This window comes from Kogia breviceps, chromosome 16 (genome assembly GCF_026419965.1).
Source record: "Kogia breviceps isolate mKogBre1 chromosome 16, mKogBre1 haplotype 1, whole genome shotgun sequence".
Classification (NCBI taxonomy): domain Eukaryota; kingdom Metazoa; phylum Chordata; class Mammalia; order Artiodactyla; family Physeteridae; genus Kogia; species Kogia breviceps.
In genome coordinates, this window is record NC_081325.1 from 15,317,815 (window position 1) to 15,338,150 (window position 20,336).

Consider the following 20,336-nt stretch of genomic DNA (forward strand, 5'->3'; position numbering starts at 1 on the left):
TTAAATAATAGAAAGTCCAGATAAAGAAATGACAGATATAAATATTTTAAAGGAAGAAATATTAGATTATTTGTGGATGTTCTGACTGTACTTCAGAAACCAAGAGAATTAATTGAAAAGTTGTAGAACTAGTAAATGGATTTAGAAAGGTAATTGGTGACAAGATCAATATACAAAGATCGGTAATTTTCAGGGAAGATGGCAAAGTAGGAAGCACCAGGAATCTGTCACCCCACCTAGATGACAGTTGCACTAGCAGTATTTGTCTAATGTAACTATTTTGGAACTCTGGAGTCTATTGAAGAATTGCAGTTTCTAGGGGAAGGCTTGAATAGTGATAAATTGCAGTCAATTTTGGTCGACTTCAACTCTTAGCATAGTTGCGACTACCCATCTTCCACCCCCAGTGCTGTGGCAGGCAGCTGTACGCTTGTTCCTTGAGCACCTTGCACACAGCTTGTAGAGCCAGGGTGAACAAAAAGGAGGACACTGTCCTCTAAACTTCTGGGATCTGTGCTCTCATCCCAGAGTTGTGAAGAGGAGGGTGGCCATTGTTTTTGCACCTCCCCATTGTGTCAGACACCTCCTTCTCTGGCTAACGTGACTTCCTCGGGATTTCAAAGGCTAGTGCATTTTTCCACCCCCTTAATTTTTTTCTTTTTCCCATTTTGGGAGTCGGACATTGAAGTCTAGGGCATTCAAAAGCAACTGTATATATGAGGAAAATTAGAAAGTGACCACTTGTTCAGGGAAAGGAGCAGGCTCAGAAAGACCTGAGAAGAACTTCAGTTTATACCTCAACCTGATCCTTGGCTCAGAGAGAGCCTACAACAATTTTTTTAAAAAAACCCAAAGTAGTAACAGAAAATGGCATCCCTGGAGGAGGGGAAGAATCTGATTTCCAGGGTTAAATTATTACATTCAAATGTTGTTTTCAACAACAAAAAAAATCACAAGGCACACAAAGGAACAGGAAAATATGGCCCATTCAAAGGGAAAAAAAAATCAACAGAAACCATTCCTGAAAAAGACCTGATGGCATATCTACTAGACAGAGACTTTAAAACAGTCATGTTAAAGATGAGTCAAGAGAACAGCATATGAACAAAATGGAAATATCTATTACAGGTAGAAAAATCTCAAGGGAAACCAAAAAGAAATTCTGGAGTTGAAAAGTATAATAACTAGCAAACCAAATAAGGAAGCCTTTAAAGAAGACTCTACAGCATGATCAACTGGGATTTATCCCTGGAATGCAAGGATAGTTCAGCCTATGAAAGTCAGTCAGTATAATTACCACAGTAACAGAACAAAGGGGGAAAAAAATCACATGATCATCTCAATTGATGCAGAAAAAGCATTTGACAAAATTCAACACTTTTATCATAAAAATACTCAACAAACTAGGAATAGAGGGAAACTACTGCAACATATTAAATGCCATACATGAAAAACCCACAGCTAACATTATATTCAATAGTGTAAGACTTAAAACTTTTCGTTTAAGATCAGGAACAAGTGAAGGATGCCCACTTTTGCCACTTCTGTTTAACATAGTGCAGGCATTACCTCATTTTATCGTGCTTCTCTTTATTGCACTTTGCAGATAATTGCATTTTTTTTTTAACAAATTGAAGTTTTGTGGCAACTCTGTGTTTAGCAAGTCTACTGGTGCCATTTTCCAACAGCATTTGCTCATTTCATGTCTTTGTGTCACATTTTAGTTAATTCTCACAATATTTCCAACTTTTCAATATTATTTGTTTACGGTGTTCTGTGTGATCAGTGATCTTTAATGTTATTATTGTAATTGGTTTTTTGCTTTGTAGTTTTAAATTGTCATATACATTGTTTTTTAGACATAATGCCATTGCACCCTTAAAAGACTAAAGTATAGTTTAAACATTTTATGTGCACTGGGAAACAAAAAAATTTGGTGTCCAACATCAGCAGAGCCCTCCATGATAGTTAAGGGATTGTCCAGATAGTTAAGGGCTCCTCCAGAGCCCTCCAGCAATCCTGCATGTCCTCAGGCAGCCCCACATATTTAACTTCCTTTCACTTATTTTCTCAAATCTACCATACTGTCTCCTACCAGAAGTGCCAAATTTTGCGAAGTTGGATAATAGCCATTTTAAAATACCTTTGCCAATATGAGCAAAAAGTGCTATCTTTTTTTTTTAATTTAGATATCAGTTTTTCTAGTGAGAATGAACATTTTAAAATATGTTTATTGGCTGTTTGGGAATTGTTTTCTCATGTCCTTTGCCATTTTCCTGCTAAGCTGTATCTTGTTATTTTCTGATATTTTTTATACATTAAGAGTATTATCTGTCATATATATTATAAATCTTTTCTCCGTGTCATCACGTACCGTTTAATTTTGCTTGTAGTAGTTTCTGATACGTCACTTTTAACGTTTACATAGTAAAATCTAACATTTTTTTTCCTTATTGTTTCTTCTTTGGGAACATGCCATAAAACATACTTCAAAAACTTTCCCACAACAAGAAAATACATGTAGAATTTATTATATGCTAAAGTTAGCATCTATCAGTAGGAAAGTGTTTGATTATTTAATAAATTCATTTAAATGTATGTTCTTAGGTCTTCCTGTAGTTTCACTTTTATATCAAATTTTTAATCTACCTGAAGTTTATTTTTGTCCATGCTGGGAATGAAGGATCATATTCATTTTTCCCAAATGGTTATCCATTTATTTTATTTTATTTTCACTCAGAAACCCCACTAAGTTCTTAAATACTTTATTTCTCTTATAAAGTTAAAATGAGAGTTGCAGGAAAATAAAATGGCTAATAAAAGGCAAGTTTTAAGCATGGTATCTTCCAGTTAAAACCGAGAATAGAATAGGATAAAAACAGGGAAAGAAAGAATTATAATTTGAATATATTAAGTACCAATTAATACTGCAGCCTATGTGAGTTTATAGCAGTGACGGGTTTTGGCTATTAGTGTTATTTATTGTTGTCATTATCATCAATAATTGTGCCCTGAAATGTTTTTCTTACATATGATTGGGTCATATTTAGGGATATTGTAACCTTAAATTGAGATTGGAATATGATACTGTTTACAGCTTATGTGTTGCTTATATATACAGCCATTTCAGGTTTCTTTCAGGAATTACCTTTCCTTCACCAAATTTTAATGTTCCATATTTTATATTAATTATATCTTCATCTTATTCTGCCTCTTGTAAACCATTCATCTCTTCTAAGAAGATTCTAGCCTTATGAGGAAAACAACACTGCAGAATGGCCTTCATTAGCAAAGCACTCAAGTGGAAATTTTTGTTAATAGAATTTTAAGTGGATAGTAAAATTGTTAAGAACAGTTTTTAAAATAAATATAGCCAGAGATGAACTCTTTTCGTGATTCCTTCTGTGCTTTTAAAAAGACATATTTGGGAACTAATTCTTTAGTATGAAAAAAGAAAATGCAAGGACATTATTTTATTGAAAGATGTACCTTTTCCCTAACAAAGCATTTGAAACACTTGAGTATTCAAGTATGTATACTCGCTTCCTTATCAGGCTCTCCTGAAACATTCATAACTGTGAATCTAGCAAAGTCTAAAGGGAATATGTGTCTGTAGTACAAAAGATACAATGTCATATCCATTTTAGCTAGAGAGACATTTTCTAAAATTCTTTTCACTATAGTAATAATACAATTCTAATTTAAAAGGTATGGTATGTCATAAATGAAACCCATATCAAATTAATAGTAGGCAGGATTGATTTGACCAGCTCTGAAAAAAAAACCTAAGTGGTCTCTTTCAATTTTGATATAAATTCTAGGATATCATTACTGTTTAGAATCTCTTTTTACTGTTCAAATTGTAGTACTTGGACCAGCAGCTTGGACATCACCTAGGAGTTTATTAGTTTATCTGAGATTAAACATTTCAGGCCCCACCCCAGACCTACTGAATCAGAATGTGCATTTTAACCAGATTCCCTGGTCATTCATATGCATGTTAAAGTTTGAAAAGTGCTTTTTTTAGATGAGTATTTTGAGTTTTACATTATTCCCAGTGTTAAGGGAGAGGGTCCTAGGATGTGTGATCAGCTTGTAGACCTTCTGGCTGGTTGGTGGTAAGGCAACAGGGTGATGTTTTGGGAATCTTAACCTTCTGGTTTCAACCAGTCTGAGGTCTAGTCCTTGTGGTCAGCAGGTAGTCACCTTCCTCCACCTGGATGGGGGTCTTAGTTTCTCCAGGACAACTCAAAGTACGCATCAGATTGTTATCTACATCCCTTCAGGAGGAACTAGAAGTCTTGTGACTCTGTTGTCCTGATCATTAACTGCTTGGGTCGGCTCTTTGCAACTCACAGAAGGCCTAGGAGACTAAAGCCTTTTGTTCTACAAACAAGAAATGGGGGACACGGAGGGGCTTTTGTACCTGGGAAGGCCTCACAGGGTCCTGCTTGGTTTCAATCTCCCCTTTTCTTTGATACTTCTCAATCCTGAGGGGAACAGGGGCGGGACAAGAAAGAGAGTAAAGCTTTGGATAAAGAGGTGACTCATAAACTCTGTAAGGGAACTTGGTTTTAGGGGGACTTGGTTTCAGGTATATACTTACCTCTAAATTCATCAAGTTGTGTACATTAAATATTTACAGCTTTTTGTATGTCAATCATACCTCAATAAAGTGGTTTTAAAAAAAACACTTTAGTTCCATTTACTGTTAATTACTGGAACATGTATGTATTTAGAGTGAAAGGAGTCTATATATAAAATGAGGCAGTTAATTTAAAAATAGGGTTTTTGGGCTTCCCCTGTGGCGCAGTGGTTGGGAATCCACTCACCGGTGCAGGGGACATGGGTTTGAGCCCTGGTCTGGGAAGATCCCACATGCCGCAGAGCAACTAAGCCCGTGTGCCACAACTACGGGAGCCCACATGCTTAGAGCCCATGCTCCGCAACAAGAGAAGCCACTACATTGAGAAGCCTGCGTACTGCAATGAAGAGTAGCCCCCGCTCTCCACAACTAGAGAAAGCCAGGGTGCAGCAGCGAAGACCCAGCACAGCCAAAAAATTTTAATTAATTAATTAATTAATTAAAAAAATTAAAGTATGTATTAAAAATATATGAGGGGTTTTGGTGTTGATTTTATTTTTTGAAAGCACATGGGCAAGTGGTCTAAGAAGCTACAGTACAGAAAATTGGAGGACCTTAAATGGAAGATATTTCAAAGAATAAAACTAAAGTTGGCAGTGGAATGAGGTAAAAACAGCTTTTGGAACTTTTATGGTGCAACCTTTTCATTTTCCTCTAATAGTCAGGGCATGTATCTACAAAAGGGATAAAAAATGTAGTAAACAGTCACAAGAAGAATGAGAACTTTGTTCAGTATTATAGCTCTATACATTAAAAAAAGAGAGAGGTTCTAATATATAGAATATGAAGTTTTCAGTAGACCAAATGCTTTTAAATGTGAAATTTTTCTTTATACTTCAACTTTAATAGTTGGGAAATGTACATAAAAGTTATGATATATATCTTTCATAAAGTTCTTTTGTGCCTTATAATTATTAATATTAATCACTTGAATTTTGGATATTTTTATAAAACCTTATTATCAATATTTACATAATATAAACAAAAAAAGACTAAATGAACTTTCAGGGTAGATGGAGATAAAACTTACAGTACACAAATCTTAAGTTCATTGAATTTTTGTATTTGTATATATGTTCATTAATCATCACCCAGATCGACATATAAAACATTTCCAGCACCTCAGAAAGCTTCTTCATGCTCCTTCCCAGTCAAAACCCTCCAAAGTCAATCACCATTTGACTTCTGTTCCCTGTTTTTATGTGCTATTGAAATTCACATAAGTAAATTCACACAGGTGAAGTCTTTTGGGTCTGACTTCTTGCATTTCGTATTATATCTGTAAGATTCATCCATGTTGTGTTTTTTTAACCATGGTGTAATAATACTAGTATACAAATTTACTACAGTTTATTGATAGAATGTTTGTATTATTTCTGTTTCTTAGATATTGTAAATAAAGCGCCTGTGCATATTCTTGTACATGTCTTTTGGTGGACATAAGTTTTCATTTGTCTTGTGTGTATACACAGTAATGGAATATCTGGGTTGATAGCTTTCATAGCTCTGCCAAGCATTTTTGCAAAGTGGCTGTACCAGTTTACTCCACCAGAAATGTGTGGGGATTTGCGTTGCTCCACATCCTCTCCAGTACTCGATATTGTTGGTCTTTCATTTTAGCTATTGTGGAAGCTGTGTGGTGGTATTTCATTTGTGATTTGTACTTTTCTGAAGGCTAATGATGTTGAACAGTTTTTTTGTGTGTTTATTGACTGCTAAATACATTCTTGTGTTAATCATCGTCCATCAGTTTAACAACATTCTAGATATCTTTTTTAAATTGGATGAATGGGTAGAAAATACTTTTATAAAGATGACTTCATATTTTGGAGTTTTTCTAAGTTCAGTCTTATTTGAATGTAATAGAAAAAAAGGAACCAAAACCGAAGGAGGTATGAAACTCGACATAACTATTTCTTCACCACGAGATACTTTTCCCTTCTGTTTTGTCAGTTTTGGCTTCATGTATTTTTTGGCTCTGTTAGATGAATGTATGTTTATAGTTGTTGTATCTTCTTTATAATAAACATTATAAAATGCCCTCCTTTCTAGCAGCAGTGTTTGTCTTAAAGTCTTTTTTGTCTGAAATTAGTATAGCTACTCTAGCACTCTTTTGGTTATTGTTTGCAAGATACAACTTTTTCTGTCCTTTTACTTTCAATCTATTTTTGTCTTTAAAGTGTGTTTATTGAATACAGCATATAGTTGAGTCATGTATTTCTTTTTTCTTTTATCCATCTGCCAGCCTCTGCTTTTTTGGTTAGTATGTTTACATTTAATTTAATTGCTGATAAAGTAGCACTTATGTCTGCCATTTTGCACCATGTTTTTGTTGTATGTTCTAAGTGTTTTTATTTCTCTGTCCCTCCATTACTGCTTTCTTTTGTGTTAAGTAAATATTTTCTAGTGCACTGCTTTAATTCCCTTACTGTTTATGTAAATATATATGTATGTGTATGTGTGTAGTTAGTTATTTTCTTAGTGGTGCCCTGGGAATAATAACTACCATCTTAATTTTTTAATAATCTAGCTAGTTTGGATCAATACCAACTTACTTTCAATAGTGTACTAAAGCTTTGCTCCTGTATAGCCCCATTTTCCCCTTCCTTTATGATACTGTTGTTACAAATTACATCTTTCTGCATTGTGTGCTTATCAACATAGATTTTAAATGATTGCTTCATTCAGTTGTCTTTTAAATCCAGGAAAAAGGAGTTACAAGCAGAAAGTACATTAAACTGCGTTTTATATTTACTGGTGTCAGAAACTTGACTGCTGTTCTTTATCCTTGCAAATTTGAGTTATTGTCTAGTGTCCTTTCATTTTAGCTTGAAGGATTCCCTTTAATATTTCTTGTAGAGCAGGTTTGCTGGTAAAGAATTCTTGGTTTTGTTTATTGGGAATGTCTTAATTTCTTCTTCATTCTTGCAGAGTAGTTTTGGAAATGTCTTAATTTCTTCTTCAGTCTTACAGAGTAGTTTTGTTGAATATAGAATTCTTGGTTGACAGTATATTTCTTTCAGCCCTTGAATATATCATCCAGCGCCTTCTGATCTCCATGTTTTCTGATGAGAAATCAACTGTTAGGCTTACTGAGAATCCTTTGTTCAGAATGAGTTACTTCTCTCTTGTTGATTTCAAGATTCTCTCTTTGTCTTTTGACAGTTTGATTATGTGTCCCAGTGGGGATCTATTTAAGTTTATTCTGCTTGGAGTTCATGAATTTCTTGGACGTTTAGATTAATTTTTTAAATCAAATTTGCTAAGTCTTCTCCCACTATTTCTTTAAATATTCTTTTTGCGTGCCCCCTTTTTTCCTCCTTCTGAGAGCCCCATTGTACTGATGATGTTGATGGTGTTGCATAGGTGTCTGAGGCTCTGTTAATTTTCTTTCATTCTTTTTTCCTTTTGTTCCTCACAGCAGTTCATCTTAATTGACCTATCTTCAAGTTCACTGATTATTTATTCTGTCTGTCCAGATCTCCTGTTGATTCCCTGTAGTTAATTTTTTATTTTTTATTTATTTTTATTTTTTTTGGGGGGTGCACGGGCCTCTCACTGTTGTGGCCTCTCCCCGTTGCAGAGCCCAGGCTCCGGACGTGTAGGCTCAGCGGCCGTGGCTCACGGGCCCCGCCACTCCGTGGCATGTGGGATCCTCCCGGACCGGGGCACGAACCCTTGTCCCCTGCATCGGCAGGCGGACTCTCAACCACTGTGCCACCAGGGAAGCCCGCCTGTAGTGAATTTTTGTGCTTTTTCAACTCCAGCATTTCTATTTGGTTATTTTTTTTTTTTTTACCATTTCTATCTCTTTATTGACATTCCCTATTTTGTAAGATTTTTTCTCATACTGTCCTTTAATTCATTAACAGTTTCCTTTAGTTTTTGAACATATTTTAAAGAGCTGATTTAAAGTCTTTGGCTAGTATTTCCAACATCTGGGCTTCCTCAGGGAGTTGCTATTGATTTTTCTGCAAATGATCATACTTTTTTGTTTGTTGGCATGTCTCATATTTTTTGTTTTTGTTGCTTTTATGAAGGAGGAAGGATTTTCAGAGGTCCATACTTTGCCATACCTGCTGATGTCACTTTTATACATGAAACATTCTTGATATAAATACTGATATTATAAAATTCTTATGCCTTTCTATCTACCTGACATGAGAGGGTAGTGTTACATGGATTTCTGAGTACCAGATTTTGTTTCATTCACAAAATCTGACTATATTAGTATTATAAGTACTTCGAAAAATGTTTTGAAAAAATTCACAGGCACCTCTTCTGGGGTATCATGATGGTGTCAAGTAGGGATGATGAATGTAGCCAGTTAATAAGTATCAGATACTCAGTAGTTGAGGTGCAGCAATCCCATTTAATCTTTACAGAACCCCTCTGAGCCTCTGAGAATTTAAATAACTTTTCCAAGGTCACACAACTAGTAAGTGCTAGTTACAAAATGTAAAATTAATCTCTTTAACTCCAGAATTCGAGATTTTAGTGGCAGTGTTGTACTGTTTCTGTGAAGTGTGTGGCTCATGGACCATGGTCCTGAAAACCACCTGGGGTGCTTGTTGAAAGATAGATAGATTGGGGCATGCAGGTGAGTGATGATTCTCAATAATATTATAGTAGGTGAAGTGCTGGTCTCTGGATTACTTCTTAAGACTTGGGCTAAAAAACAAAACAGCAGGCCATTTCAAATCTATATGAAAATATAATTCTACAATTCAAAGACTGCTAAGTTTCCTCGTAATTTTTTGAATTAAAGTTCAAATTCTGTACTTTTAATTGTGATGTATTAATTCTGAGATAACCTAACAGAAAACTTATGTGTCACTTTCTGTGCTGATTTTGATTAGTATGGTAAAAAATATACTATTGATAGATTATAGATTTTGTAATGTGTCAGCAGAGCTTTACATCTTTCATATGAATTATTTTACTGTGAACTGGCATTTATTTAGACACTAAAATTTAGTAGAAAAATGTAAGCAGTGGATAAGTCATCCTTCATTTTAGGTTGAACTCCCACCACCTGATCTTGGACCAAGTTCTGCATTAAATCAGACACTCACGTTGTTGCGTGAAGTTTTGGCATCTCATGATTCTTCAGTTGTACCACTGGATGCCCGTCAAGCCGATTTTGTGCAGGTATGTTGTAAATTCACTTTTAATGATTCTTATTGCTCTTCTATTGTACATTCTTTTGAAATTCTGGCACTTTATAACCCATGTATCTTGACAATCCTTCTCATTGCTTTTTCCTTCAAATATTAAACCAGTTCCCTTTAATTTAAAAAGTATATATTCGGTGATGATTGTTTTAAAAACTAGTACAGTTATGGTACCATTTAATCTTTCTCTTATGTGCTTCTGTAAGTTGGCCCGCTCCCCATTAGTTTGACATTCATTCTGAAGTGCCGTTAACACAGACCTGTATCACTGGTTAGGAAATAAGGGATACATTTGATTTTATTTTTCACTTATAGGTTTTATCATGTGTCTTGGATCCTCTCCTCCAGATGTGTACTGTATCAGCCAGCAATTTAGGCACAGCTGACATGGCCACCTTCATGGTCAATTCACTATATATGATGAAGACAACATTAGCTCTGTTTGAATTCACTGACAGACGTCTGGAAATGCTACAGTTCCAGGTTAATTTTGCCATAAAATGACTTCTCACTGTGATGAAATCTTTTTGCTATACATGATCTCAGTTACCAGCTTTAAGATAATTTCAGTGACCTGATTTATATGAATCCCTTGTTATAGTCTGATAGAACCCCTCCCTGCCCCCATGCATATTCAGTATTTTAGTTTCGTTTTGGAGAATCCAGAATATGTAACAGGTAGGATTTTATTCAAGACATGGTATGTGGTGGTAGAATGGAGCTTTTCTGACTAATTTGAACTGTTATTCTGTATGCAGATTTCAGTTTCCATACTGTGAATAACGTGCTATATTTTTCAAGCTGTGTAGCTAGTGCAGAAGGTGTTGCAGAGGACAGATATATTTTTATCTATGTGTAAATGAGTGTTAGGCACAACATTACAGTTTGTTATACCAATCTCTCTGGTCCTATAAGCCAAATGGTATCACTTAAGAGTCACAGCAAGGCCATTTATAAAATTTACCAGATACTTGGCTTTTGATTTTGAAATAGTGATTTTTGGTAGATAGAATGTTTATAAAAAAAAACAACAAGAACTCTGAGTCTTCTTTGTTATCACAAGTATATAAACAGTTTGGCAGTGGCTACAGTAAAAATTTGTCATTTGGGGTTTTTCTAAGGAACGAGTTTGAGACCTCTAAGTTTATGATATTTTCTACTTTCTAATTCTTTCTTTTAAAAGAAATACAATGAAGTATGATTAATTTTTCTTTTTTGCATAATTATTTAAGTATAATTAGTAAAGTCTTTTTTAAAAATAGTCATAGGTTTTTCATGTATTTATCACTAATTCAACCCAAAACTCTGCCATTTGTCTAAATCTCTTCTCAAGATGTGCACATATATCAGTTGTCCAGCAATCTGTTTTATCACCAGTTATCTTTTTTTCTCAAATATTCCAAAGTCGTTTTTTGCATTCCAAGAGGACAAGCCCCAGCATGTAAGTGCTTATTGAGCCTGCATTATTCTTGCTGATGGGCTGGCGGCCGGCCGGCGCTGGTCACGTGGACCAGCCAGAGTCAGTGTGGAGAGGACTGGGCAAGGGTGTGGATGCTGGAAGGCAGAGGCCCCACAGTGATAGTTTTCCTCGTCGAGTAAAAGATTCTTGATTTTCAGATCTTTTCTATCACTAGTCTATTCATTTTCTTCCATTCTTTCTTCTTCCAGTGTTTCAAGTAAGAAATCTAGGCTAGTCTGATTCTCTTTTGTTTGTGATAACCTATTTTATTCATGTGGAAGCTTACAAGGATTTTCCTTTGAGTTCGGATATTTCCTCAGGATATTTTTTGGTATGTCTCTTTCTATTATTTCCATCTTGGATTTTGCAAAGGCTTTTCAGTCTGAAGATACCACCCTTTCGTTTTTTGCTCAGCGAAGTTTTCTGTTATCTGTAATTAATTATCACTTCTCCATCTGTTACTTTTTATATTCTGAAGCTCCTGTCCTTAGTTGGCTTTATCTCCTAAATTTGTCTTCTAATTTCTGTTTAAATCTCTTCACTTTAATATATTTCTTTGATATTTACTCTGTATTACTATTCTTCCACTTTTATTTCAGATGCTAATTTGGTTCTTAGCAATAACTCCTTCATTAAATATTTCCATTTGCAATCTTGTTTTTCTTGGATTTCCAGTAAGACCTAGTAAGTAAGGGTTCTAAGGTTCTAATTGTACTTTCTTGGGCATTCATTTAAAAAAAAACTAAGGTACCCTGCGTCTTTCAATAGTGTTGCCTCAGGAAAACATACTTGTTCTCATTATTCAGGTGGGTTTTCTCTTCGAACCTACTCACCTCTTTTAAATCAGTTGTAAATTTTTTACGGGGAGGGGCTCAGCTGCTGGAGTGACTTGCACAGTGGCAAACGTTCAGATGGTAACAGATAGCATCTCTTAATAGCATATTATGCCACTGGTAAACAAGCTGGTAAAGCTGAGGGGACTCTCCAGGGAGGGATAACAGGAAGATCTCTAGACTTACAGGCCTGTACTGGTTAAAGGAAGGAGCAGCCGACTTCTTCCCACCTGGGAATACTTCATCCCGTCAGGTAGCCTGCATCTGTGGCTTCAGCCCCCATTAGCATTGGGTAGCTTCCCCAAGAATAGCACAAAACAGGTGACCGCGTACAACTCTCACCTGCTAGCTGGGTCTTTTTAGGCAGCTCCTGAACTTGACATCTTTGACCAGCCTTCTGCCGGTTCCTCAGCAGTCCCCTAGTTGTCACAGATCTGCTCTCCTCTGGAAAGCTTACTGCCTCAGCCCCCGTGAGATTTCCTTCAGACTTCTCCAGGTGATGTGTTTCATTGGCTGAGTCAGTCCAGCAAGTTGGGAGCATGAGGCAGTGTGGATGTGAGGGACATCAGGTCCTCATCTTCCCAGAATTCTTTCTAAGTATTTTATTTTACACTGTTGTTTATGAGTAGTTTTTGTTTGTGTTTTGCTTAATACCAGCTTTTAAAAGAGCTAAGAAGCAACCCCAATTTTTTGACTAGTGGCTAATCCTGGAATCCTCAAGTAAGACTTTCCCTCCCTTTTGTAAGAGGACTTCCTCTTTGGGGAAGGAAAAGTCTTTGTATAGGAGCAGTCCCTATCCCTCATATTCTGGCCTCATAGCCGCTGCAAGGAACACGTCCATGATGAAGAGCTAAGACTCCAGGCTAGTCTACTTCTATCCTCAATCAGTCTTATTCTTCTTTTAAAATATTTTCTTCTAATTGTGTTTTATTTTAGATTGAAGCACATTTGGACACACTTATAAATGAGCAAGCTTCTTATGTTTTAACTAGAGCAGGCGTGAGTTATATCTATAACACTATACAGCAACATAAACCCGAACAGGTAAGCACGTGGATCTTCCTAACTAGAGAGTTACACCAATTTAGAGTACGGCTTCTAGAGCTGGACACTTAGTAGCAATTTTTCACTGGGAAAGTGACTTCTCTCTCTGGTTCCTCATCTGTAGATTGAGGGTAATAATATCTGTAACATAGGGATTGTTCTAAGATTGAGATAATACCTGTGTAGTTCTTGGAGGACTATCTGAGATATAGTAGGGTGTCTCAATATACTATCTTTCTTACTATAGATAGCTTGGGTTACAAGTAATGAAAACATACAAAAATTAGTATTGAAAGATATATAAAGAATATTCATATTGGTAAATTTTTCAGTCCTTTATCACCATTGATTTATTAAGTGCATAGATGACTATATAAATAGCAGTCATTCCCCCTTTTAATTTAGCAAATCATGGTCTATTACTTTGGAAAGGTAAATACTTCTGGGGCTAACATCTGATCTTATTAAGTTATAGAACTCCAGTAGAGTTAGAAGAGGGAGTGGTGGGAACCCTAGAAAACCATATAAGCCTCTTTCTTTAAAAAGCAAAAAACTTTTAAATAACATTAACATGAAGAATATTTTATAGTCCAGGCACTCTTAAGTGAAGCTCAAAAATCACAAGGTTTGAATTTTTTCTTTTGATAAGGTAACAAGCAAATTTCCACCAGTAGGAGCAAATTCCACTGCCTTTTTATCTTTTCTGAAATTCTCAAGGAAACTCCTAAAGCCGCCATGTCTTACTGCCATTCCTCAGTGCTTTATGGCCTTTTTTTTCTTGCTTATGATTAAATCTGAAGTATCCTTTGATTTCCATTGTTAATAAACTTATGTGCTTCTCCCTCCAACAAATATTATTGAGTGCCTTCACGCTAGTTATATAAAAATGAACAAATCATAGTCCCTCTTTTAATTGAGGTTGGACACAGGACACTTGAGTTCTTTGGAAATAAGCTAAATTTTCAAATTTGGGCAATCTACTAATGGACTGTATTTGGCAAGTGAATTGTAACATACAGCACCTGTTTTCATCTTGGTTTTGCCCCCCCCTTTTTTTTTAAGGGCCCTTTAGCTAATTTTGCCAACCTAGATTCTGTGGCACTGAAGGCTGCAATGGTAAGTACATAATAAAGCATTTCAACATATGTTTCCTCATGGAACATTATTCTTATTTTTTCCCGTGTGATAATTCTTGTCTTGGGTGATAATTTTATCTCTTCATATGCTGTATTCACGTTGGGTCCAGTCCTAACGATTGCACGTGTATTCCTTTAACTAAGGAGATCTGACCAAGACATACATTTGTAGTAATATTGCACCATACCCTAATAGTGTCATTATTCCTGTTTAGATTTTCTTCAGTTTCAGAGTTTTACTCCTAACCTAATGGAGAAAGGAATGAGAGACATGAAGAAGTTACCTATATATCATTATAGACTTCCACCTGTCAGTCATCCTGGGCTTATAGTTCTTGACTTCTTCCTGAGTTGATAGCTGAAATTGGATTCCAGTCTTAAAATATTTCTCTTGACTGTGATGCTCACTGAACCTCCACTTTATTACCTTCTTTTCAAGTGATGAGCTTGCTTACACATCCCTTTCTGCATGAGCACCACGTTTTGTAGCATGTTTCCACATCTTAAGTACATACTTTGCATATATATGTGTGTGTGTGTGTGTGTACACACACACACACACACACACACACACACACACACACAGCCATCAGTTGGATGACAGCCACTTAGTCCTCATAGGAATGATCCCCTTTGGAAGCTTTATGATACTAATTCTGTGGTAGTAATAATAAACAGTAAGGACAACGTCCATTCACATATATTGAGCATGACACACATTTTTAACGTACCAACTCCTTAATCCTCCTAACAACCCCATTCAACCCAGTACTTATTCTCTTACCTACTATATGTACTGCCTATCCTATGTGTTTAGATACTCACTACCACAATGGTTTGACTTTGATAAATAGTTCTCTTGGGTGAATTCTTTGATGCCAGGGCTTTCCTACCTGTCATCTGACAGAGCTAAATTTAACTGAAAATAAAGGGGTAGACCCACAAGATACCCAACAGATGCAAAGAATACAGAGCTGACAGAGTTGATGTTAGACAAGGTAGATTTTAAAAACACTAAATATCATAAATAAGGAACATTATGTCATGATAAAAGACAATATATAAAAAGTCATAACTTGTGTATGTCCAATGTAACAGTAAAAACTAGAAATGCAAAGAAGATTTGATTCTGAAAAGTTCAAAAATAAATGAAAATGAATAAATTTTACATTCATTAAAAAAGATAAGTTTCAGGCTTCCCTGGTGGCACAGTGGTTGGGAGTCTGCCTGCCAATGCAGGGGATGCGGGTTCGAGCCCTGGTCTGGGAAGATCCCACATGCCGTGGAGCAACTAAGCCCATGCGCCACAACTGCTGAGACTGCGTGTCTGGAGCCTGTGCTCCGCAACAAGAGAGGCCACGATAGTGAGAGGCCCGCACGCCGCAGTGAAGAGTGGCTCCCGCTTGCCGCAACTGGAGAAAGCCCTTGCACAGAAACGAAGACCCAACACAGCCAAAAATAAATAAATAAATAACTACTTTTTTTAAAAAAAGATGTTCTTAGAAAGTTAAATGTACACTCACCATACCGCCCAGTAATTCCACTTTAAGGTATTTACTGCCCTCCCCTGCCCGCCCCCAACCCCAGCAAAATAAGGATATAGGTTTATGCAGAGATCAGTAACCTTAGTTAGTACTCAGCAAATGTGTGTCCCGCCTATTTCTCCTTCTCCAGTGACGCATATCCAGTTCATAATACAAACTCACAAAATATATTTAAGCCCTATTACAGGTTCGTATATGCCTGATCTTAACTTTAAAAACAATTGAGTTGAATATCTTAGGTCTCTCTAAAGAAACAAACTCTTGATTGAATTTTATGTGTGATCCATTGTTTTATCTGTAACTGTCTGGTGGCCCAACTTGGATGCTTCAAAGGCGCCTCAGTTCACCATATCCCAAACTGGGCTCTTCTAACTCTTCCCCACCAGCCCCAACCCCAGGTCCTTTTCCAAGTGTTCTTAACTCAGAAAGTATAAGAGCATCTGTCCACTAATTATTTCAGCAATTATTAACCAAGTATCTGCTGTTAACTAGGTATCATGCTGAGAACTGGGATGAAAATAGGCATGATCTAGTAAGAGATGCAGTTATCACACAACCAAACGTATAAAGAGTACAGTTGTGAATTGTGATAATGCTGTGAATTAGATCCAAAACCTGGGAGTCAACCCCTTCATCCTGTCACTAACCAAATCTTGATGATTTTGCTCTCTAATTCTCTCAGATTATCTTCACTTCTCTTTTCACCCCTATTGCCCTTGGCGTCTGAGATACCGCAAGAGCTACCTATGTGGTGTCCTTGCATCTGCTATCACAACCTCCCCTTCCATTCTTTTTTTGTTTGTTTTTTTGTTTTGCGGTACGCGGGCCTCTCACTGTTGTGGCCTCTCCCGTTGCAGAGCACAGGCTCTGGACGCGCAGGCTCAGTGGCCATGGTTCACGGGCCTAGCTGCTCCGCGGCACGTGGGATCTTACCGGACCGGGGCACGAACCCGTATCCCCTGCATCAGCAGGCGGACTCTCAACCGCTGCGCCACCAGGGAAGCCCTCCCCTTCCATTCTTCTTGTTGTAGCCATTTAGCTACTTAAAATTTAAATCAGGTTATTTCCCTTCTTCGATGGTTTCCTAATGCTTTTACAGTAAGAATTAAAATCTTCTAGAAACCATGCAAGTCCTGCATGGACTGATCTCTGGTAGCCATCCTCTTTCTCACCTAAGCCTTCCTCCACGCCAGCCCCACCACACACTTAACCTAACGTCTGTTCATCATTAAGATTTCACCTAAAACGACCTTTCCTCAGAAATGCTTTTGCCAAACATACAGATTAGGTCTGTGTCCTCCTGATTGATGCTTTTATAATAGTACCTTGGTTTTTCCTTTATTTACATTATTATTTGTTTACTACCTCTCTCACTAGGCCATAAGCTCTGTGAAGCTAGGGACTGCCCTCTTTTGCCCACCGTTATATTTACATTATGTTATGTGGCACCTTACCAGTAACAGGTACTCCATAAATATTAATTGAATGAATAGAGGAGTGAATAATTAAGAGATACATTGGATTTAAGAAAGTAAGGTAGACTTGAAATCTGAAGACTTCTTGCTAATATTATTATCCAAGAAGTTTGGTGAGGGAGATCAGGATAAATGGCTTGGATCGGAATTTTGAAAGTAGGTATTGCTGATACTGACTGCATTAAAGAGTTGACACTTTCAGTGAGTTTTTAGTTAAAATGTGTAAGGAATAACTCATTTTGATCATGAAGAACTCGTTATTTGGAATATGGGATTTTTACTAAGATTTAATCCTTAAAAGAGATGTTTGTTTGGGATGTCTGTTAGCAGATAATATGCACTTTGTGTTTTGGATTTCTCTGTTTTGTTTAGGTTCAGTTTGATCGCTATCTGTCAGCCCCAGACAGCCTGTTAATGCCACAGCTGAACTTTCTTCTAAGTGCCACAGTGAAGTAAGTATTTTTTGGTTCCAACTAGCTGGTAAAGAGTCACATATTTTTAAATGCCAAGCACATTTCTAATAAAAAAAATTATTTTCAAGAATAGGAGATTTGTCATTAAAGATTTATAGTTCTCAACCTTTTTTTTTCTGCCTTAGCACCCCTACAAGATCTGACCTTGCCCTGTTCAAACGTTTTCCTTACATGTTTGTAGCTTCAAAATCTCCATGTAGTGAGTGATTTTTAAAAATAATATGAATTACATAATTGAAGCCACACAGTGATAATACCAAATTCCCTTGTATTAACACACATGTCAAAATGGCACTGAATGTGTCATGAAAGAATCAGTAATATATTCATTGTGCAACATAGATGACCTACCGTTTAGACTATTTTGGACCCAAGCAGTTTCTGTAGATATATTTTGAAATTTTTCAGTATCACATATTTATCGGGAATTGTGTTCAGGACAAGGAACTACACATTAAAATATTAGAATATTACAATTAGAAAAAAAATGAGAGATTATACTGAGTAACTTCTGATTTTAAGAAAAATATTGACAAACTAAAATTGTCTACAAGTAGGAAATTAGACATCTATACATTTTTTTCTTTCCACTCAACTAGTGTGTTAAGTGCTCTCTGTGTACCAGGCACTACAGAGTAAGATTTAAAAGGCATTTTCACTATCTTAATGAAGATTATAGTCTGACATGTCAGTTACATGCATGAACAAATACTTACATTAAAATGTATGGTGAAGAAAGAACTGTCGAACTTGAAAAAAGTGCTTCAATATATCTGAAAGGAGACAGTGGTACAAGGCAGTCCACTTACTTTCTCTTGTTCTGGGGAGCAATACGTAGAGCCAAGCAGGCAGCTTTTGCAAAGCTCAACATGAGGAAGAATTTGGTGTCAATTAGAATTGGCTGGAAACGGGTTCTCTCAGACATAGAGCTAGGGAATTCCCATATTAGGTGTGGTCAGAGTAAATGGTTTTAATCTTTTTTGACTTTTATATTTTATTATCCTAGAAGGTCTCATACTGTACACATAACCAGAATTCTAAAGACCTGAGAGATTTTAAGACGAATCGTAATTCAAATTGCATGTGTTTCTTAGTTACTTTTTTTAACCAAATACCTGCAGTTCTTTTATATTTAACCACACATTTCAGTACTTAGTATTTGAATGTTGAATTCTTTGGAGCATCACTAAGTATAAAACATACCATTATTCTTTTCCCAATAGTCAGCTCTCCATATGGGCAGTTTCCACATCCGCATATTCCACCAACTGCAGATTGAAAGTAGTTGCCCCCCTCCCCACAGAAAAACAATTCTGGAAGTTCCAAAAAGCAGAGCTTGAATTTGCTGCACACTGGCAGCTATTTACATAGCATTTACATTGTATCAGGTACTAGAAGTAATCTAGAGATGATTTAAAGTTTATGGGAGGGTGTGTGGAGATTAGATGCAAATACTGTGCCATTTTATAATAAGGGATTTGAGCATCCTGGATTTTGATATCTGAGGGGGTCCTGGAACCAGTCCCCCTCGGATACTGGGGTCTGACTCTATAATGATTGAGGGGAAATTTTAATTTGTTTCAAAGGATGGCATGTAGTCCAGATGCCATAAGAAAAAACCAGACAGATTTGGCTACATAACACTTCAAAGTTTTTACAGAAAAAGACTATATAAACTAAATTAAACTATAAAGAATGATGTGGAAAAAAATTGCAAATTATATAACAGACCTATTATGCTCAATTGTATTATCCTTAATATAGAATGAGATCCCACAAATCAGTACAAAATAATGCACCATATATTTGGACAGTTCATAGAAGAAATATAAATGGCAAACATATATGAGAAGATAATTATCAAAACATGCAAATTAAAACAGCAGTGAGAATTTCTGCCTATTAAATTACTGAAAATAAAAATTTTTTTGTTATATGGCAATTGAAATGGTCTGGGAAAATAGGCATTTTTACACTGTCAGTGAGATTATAAATTAGTATAATCCTTTTAGAGGTCAGTTTGGCAACATTTATCAAAATTTAAAAGTATATGTCCTTATACTCAAGGATACCTCTTAATAGATCTTTTTTCTTAGTAAGAGTTTAAAATAAAGTTACTGAATTAGCAGTGGGATTAAGCACTTTATATGGATCTATCTGAATTCTTTATCTCTGAGGACTTCTCAGATTTTCTAAAGCTTAAATGCTTATTTCAAATCAAATGTTTGTATTCTGTCACTGAAGAAATATTTTAGCTTTCCACTTTTATTGTCCCATTGTTTAACAGTAATAATTTAATGTAATAATTTCTGTGGGATCTCATTCTATATTTAGGATAATATAATCAAGGCTAATTGGTCTGTTACATAATTTGCAAATATTTTTTCACATTATTGTTTATATTTTAATTTAGTTTATATTGTCTTTTTCTGTAAAAATTTCAAAGTGTTATGTAGCCAACTCTGTTTTATTAACAGAGTCAAATGAACATCGTTTTGGGTACATTACTTAAAAATCTAAACTTTTAAATTAGTATTTTGATTGTATAGTATG

General features: G+C 36.0%; 1 protein-coding gene across 11 annotated transcripts in view; it reads left to right on the top strand.

Annotated features, from left to right (window-relative positions):
• The window catches only part of COG6 (component of oligomeric golgi complex 6), a 336,439-nt gene that overhangs the window by 31,421 nt on the left and 284,682 nt on the right, over positions 1–20,336 (top strand). For all 11 annotated transcript variants that reach the window (XR_010837125.1, XR_010837124.1, XR_010837126.1 and 8 more), the window contains 5 exons: positions 9,665–9,796; positions 10,135–10,302; positions 13,048–13,155; positions 14,218–14,271; positions 17,683–17,762. Coding sequence is in view for 4 of the 11 variants with exons in the window: in XM_059042152.2 (XP_058898135.1) it covers positions 9,665–9,796; positions 10,135–10,302; positions 13,048–13,155; positions 14,218–14,271; positions 17,683–17,762 (542 nt within the window). In the remaining 7 variants the exon portion in view is untranslated. The remainder of the gene's footprint in view (positions 1–9,664; positions 9,797–10,134; positions 10,303–13,047; positions 13,156–14,217; positions 14,272–17,682; positions 17,763–20,336) is intronic.